Genomic DNA, 5,078 nt, shown 5'->3' with positions numbered 1-5,078 from the left:
ATGATTGGGCCGGAGTTGATTCAAGAAACTGAAGACACTGTCAAGAAGCTTCGAGATAGATTGAAGGCGGCTTTCAACAGACAGAAATCATATGCAGACTTGAAACGACGGGATATTGAGTACTCAGTTAGAGATAAAGTATTTCTTAAAGTTTCACCTTGAAAGAAAATATTGAGATTTGGTCGAAAGGGAAAATTGAGTCCTCGTTTTATTGGGTCGTATGAGGTTATAGAAAGAGTTGGGTCAGTTGCCTATCGTTTGGCTTTGCCTCCAGAATTGCAAAAGATTCATGGTGTTTTTCATGCTTCTATGCTTAGAAGATATAGATCGGATCCTTCTCATGTTATTTCGACAGAGGATATAGAAATTCAACTTGATTTATCGTATGAAGAAGAACCAGTTAAGATATTAGCTCGAACAGTAAAAGAGTTACGTAATAAATGGGTTCCATTAGTGAAAGTGTTATGGCGAAGTCATAGTGTTGAAGAAGCGACTTGGGAACCGGAAGAAACTATAAGATCTCAGTACCCCCACCTCTTTTCAAGTAAATTTCGAGGATGAAATTTATTAAGGGGGAGAAATGTAACGACCTAAAATTTACGGTTATTGGAAAAGTGCATTTTCGGGTCATTATTCTCGTAATAAATATTTACGAAGTTAATTATGAGGTTAATTAGGTTTTGGCTAGGCAAATTAGCTTAAATTAAGGTTAATTTAGTGTAATGATTAAATTAACTAAAGTGTGAAAGTTTAATTGTAGAATAAAAAAAGATGAGGGACTAAATTAGCAATTAAGCCATAGGTGCCAAGTGTGTGGTAAAAATAAAATACATGTATTTACTTATAATTTAAGAAATAATTATTAAGTTAATATAATATAATATAATATAATATAATAAAACACAAATTAAATAAAGAAATAAAGAAACAAAGTTAGAAAAGAAACAGAATAGCCAAACGAAAAATAGCGGAGAAGATAGAAAGAAAGAAAAAAAAGGGGAAATAGGGATTTCAAGGTTCAAAGCTTGATTGGTAAGTCAATTTAGTCCATTTTCTTGTAATTTTGATGTTTTTGGAATCCTAGAACAAAATACTACTTGATTTATGTTGAAATTTTGAAAGTTAGTTGATTTTTAGATAATGTTCATGTTGAAATAATTGAAGAATTAGGGGTTAAATTGATAGAATTTCAAGTTAGAATTGAGAAAATGATTGAATTGTAAAACAAATCATAAGTTTTATGTAGTAGGGACTAAATTGAAAGAAATTCAAAATTAGGGATTTATGGTGAAATTAGAGAGTTGAAATTGATTTTAAGTGGTAGTTGAATGAAAAATAGAGAATAAATTGTAAAGAAAATTAAATTAGTTTTAGTTAGGGATTAAATTAGAATTTATTCAAAAGTTGAATAGAAATTGAAATAATTGATGTGAATTGTGTTGTATTGATAAATTTTAATTGTTTTAAATTTCCATAGCTAACGTTGAACTGGAGACATCGACTAAAAAGGGGAAAGAGAAAGTCAACGACGAGTGACTTTAAAAAATACGGTTTGTATTTCTATAATCCGAATTTAATTATTAATTGTTGGATTTTGATTATATGTGTATAAAAAGATATTAAGGTAAGTATTAGTGTTTTGATATTGAATTGAATGTATGTGAATTTGTGATTAATATGATATTTGAATATTGAATAATTGTGGTGTTGAATGAATAAAATGGAATTGAATTGAGTATTATTTGTTATTATATTGATATTGAATTGAGATTATGATGATTTGTGACTATTGTGAAATTAATATTGAAATGTATAATTACTGTGGATTGAGAAATGAATTGAATACCCTATTAACTGTATCGGGCTGAGTCGGATATAGTTGGCATGCCATAGGATTGGAAGTGTTCAGGGATACTTCGACCTCGAGTCGATAAGGCACTATATGTGTCGTAATATTGCTTCGGATAATTTCGATGAGCACTATGTGTCGTATTATTGCTCCGGATTAAATCCGATGAGGTACTAGGTACCGATTCACTTCGGCATGGCCGATGAGGCATTGAGTGTCGTACTCGTGTGTTTTGGTTGGATCCGCGTATCCATCCGAGTCTGAGTCATGTTAATAGGGGTGTACAACTGTATTGAACAATTGATTGTTATTGAAATGTATTGAATGATATTGAATATGGATTGGAATGAACAATGAAATGAAATATGCAATTGAAATGCATGAAATAGCATGAAACATCGATTCATGAAAAGGATATTAATATTGAAATTGAATTGAGTATCTTATTATGAAAAGTTATTGAATAGCAATTATGAGATTGATATAAAAGAGATGATAATTGAAAGTGTTATGAATGATATGTATAAGAAATTGATTAATTGTTTGAATGATTATGTTTGTGTTAATATATATATATATATAAACAATATAAATTTTTGCTTAATACATATTCGGATTATAGAAATACCACTGATTTTATACTCAGGGTAAAGTTAGGTAAATTCAGATCGTTGAATCAACATCCAGAGCCGATCCCGAACTCAAAGTGGTGATGTACATTTCTTTTTGGTAAACAACATGTACCTAGGATGTTATACTTGTCATTTTGGATAATGTTTGAAAATGAAGTATAAGTTAATATTGGTACTTATATAAATATATTTGGGTTATAGCTATTAAATGGTATATTTTGGTTGAAATTAGTATAATCGTATATTTGGTTCAAATGGTGGTTTTTAAATTAATTTGGATATTATGGTAAAAGTATTTATATAAATAAATAGGTTAGGTCATTAGATTGATTAATTTACGAAATGTATGTTATTTAATTGCGTAATGTTTATATTTGAATTGAAATGACTGGTAATACTCCATAACCCTGTTTCGGAGATAGATAAGGGTTTGGGGCTGTTACACCTTTTTTCGCGAACTAGGATGACAACCGAAGCACCATATTCCGGTTATTTAGTTCAAACGGTCTTTTTTTACATTTTATTTATTTATTTATTTACAAGTAAATATAATATTTTTTTTCAAACAATCAACTTTCATGGAAAATCTAATTACATATATCAACTTTAAATTACACATGTCTATTAATTTAGATATTTGAACACTTTAATTCAAAAATTACCCAATTGTCCAATTTAACTAAGTAATGAGATTAGAGACTCAATGTCAAACAAATTATCGAATAAGTCCAGCATAAGATTGAACAAATGCAAAAAAGAAACATGCAGCAAAAGCCAATCAACCATGCATACTTACCATTTCAATCCCTCCCACTTAATCTATTCTTTTCCTCAAGCATGTTTTATATGCAATAAAGTATGGTAACTCAAACAACAAGCACAGAAAAAGGTTAAGAATACTCCCCATGTGTTTCTAACAATGTTGTCGGCATTGGGGTTTTTTTTGGGTTAGGGATGTTAGGTTTCATTTGTAGGGAAATAAATGTCAGCACTTAACACCGTGCCCACACCACCTTCGGTATCCGATTTTCAGAAAATCTACAACCTTCATTACATCCTTGAAAATAACAAATTAACCTGATTAAATAATAATCTGGTTATTATTCATTTTATTTTTAATCCAAATTAAATTGAAATTTAAAAATTCAATAAATTAAAAATAAATTTGGGTTGCTTGTCAAAAAGCACTTTTGTTTAACGTTGTTAGCTCGACACCTTAAATGTTATCCGTTTGGCTCATTGAGAATTAATTTTTACATCTCGTGCACTTGGATGTTCTTTTAGAAAGGTTTCGACCTTTGCCCATTATCCTTGAAGCCCTTCCCGGATTCCCCTATCATTAGTGGATTGAGGCGTCTTTGAGCTTCTCCATTCAAGTTTGCATTTTCTTCTGTCGAAATCTTTATACATTTTGGAAACGATTTGAGCTCTAATTTCAAGGCTTTCATGTGAATGACAGCTTCATGAATTGGTTTGTTTATCATCGATAGTTTCTTTTGCTTAACATCAAGATCTACATTCCTACAATGCACGATTTGTAATTTATCACTGGAATGTCCTATATCTTCATAAACATTAAACCTAACCACATCATCGTCAAATTCCATGGTGAGTGTTCCACTCCAAACATCAATTTTCGTTTGCATGATACTCAATAATGGTCTCCCAAGAAGTATGTCAGACGAATTGGCCGAGTTGTAATCTTTCATGTTGATAATGTAGAAGTCTGCAGGAAATATCAGTTCGTTTACCTTAACAAGAACATCCTCCAGCAATCCTTTCGGATGCACTACAGATCTATCTGCAAGCTAAATAATTACACTTGTTTCTTTCAAAGGACTCACATTAAGTAGTTTATAAATTGACAAAGGCATAACATTAATTGATGCGCCTAAGTCACACATGACTTTTTTTAATACCAATACTACCTATTTTGCAATATATGGAAAACATACATTGATTATTACATTTAAGTGATATTTTCCTTTGTAAAACGGCAAAGATATTTTCTCCGACACTCAACTTTCATTGTTCAAGAGCTTCCTTTTACTCGTGGAATTTGCTTAATTACATCAAGAAGATGTATGTTGATTTCTACCTTTCAAAAGGTATCGAGGATATCTTTCTCTTCTCGCTCCTTCTTACGTTGGACAAGTCTTCTAGAAAACGGAGGTGGTACTGCAAATGATTTTTGTAGTGCTGACTCCATTGGAGCCTTTGTGTCAAGTTTCTTCTCATCTTGATCAGCGTCGTGGGCATGACTTGGGCCAGGTATAGGTTTCAAAACCTTCCCACTCTTTAGCGTCATAGCAGTTACATTGTGTCGAGGATTAAGCTCAATTTAGTATGGCAGCTTACATTTAGACTCCAAACGACTAACAGTAAGTACAAGCATGCTCACTTGCTTATCTAACTCCTACAAATACATGTCAATTTTTAGCTGAAACTTTTCAGTACTATTGGCTAGCCTTTCCACTATGGCTTCCAAAGATAACTTTGGGGGTGATAATTGTTGATTTGGAAGAAACTTTTGTTGGTAAGGTTGATTGAACTGAGGATTCGACCCATAACTTAGATTTGGGTGATCTTTCCAACCC

At 31.6% G+C, this 5,078-nt stretch overlaps 1 protein-coding gene across 1 annotated transcript; it reads left to right on the top strand.

The window, feature by feature from the left end:
• LOC107923603 (uncharacterized) lies at positions 1-561 on the top strand. The gene is made up of 2 exons (XM_016853787.1): positions 1-138; positions 226-561. Exons 1-2 carry the CDS (start codon positions 1-3, stop codon positions 559-561), a joined length of 474 nt encoding a protein of 157 aa, XP_016709276.1.
• The last annotated feature ends 4,517 nt before the right edge of the window (positions 562-5,078 follow it).

Source organism: Gossypium hirsutum, chromosome A11 (assembly GCF_007990345.1).
Source record: "Gossypium hirsutum isolate 1008001.06 chromosome A11, Gossypium_hirsutum_v2.1, whole genome shotgun sequence".
NCBI lineage: Eukaryota > Viridiplantae > Streptophyta > Magnoliopsida > Malvales > Malvaceae > Gossypium > Gossypium hirsutum.
The sequence above is the reverse complement of the archived record's forward strand: the minus strand, read 5'-3'. Positions and strand labels throughout refer to the sequence as shown.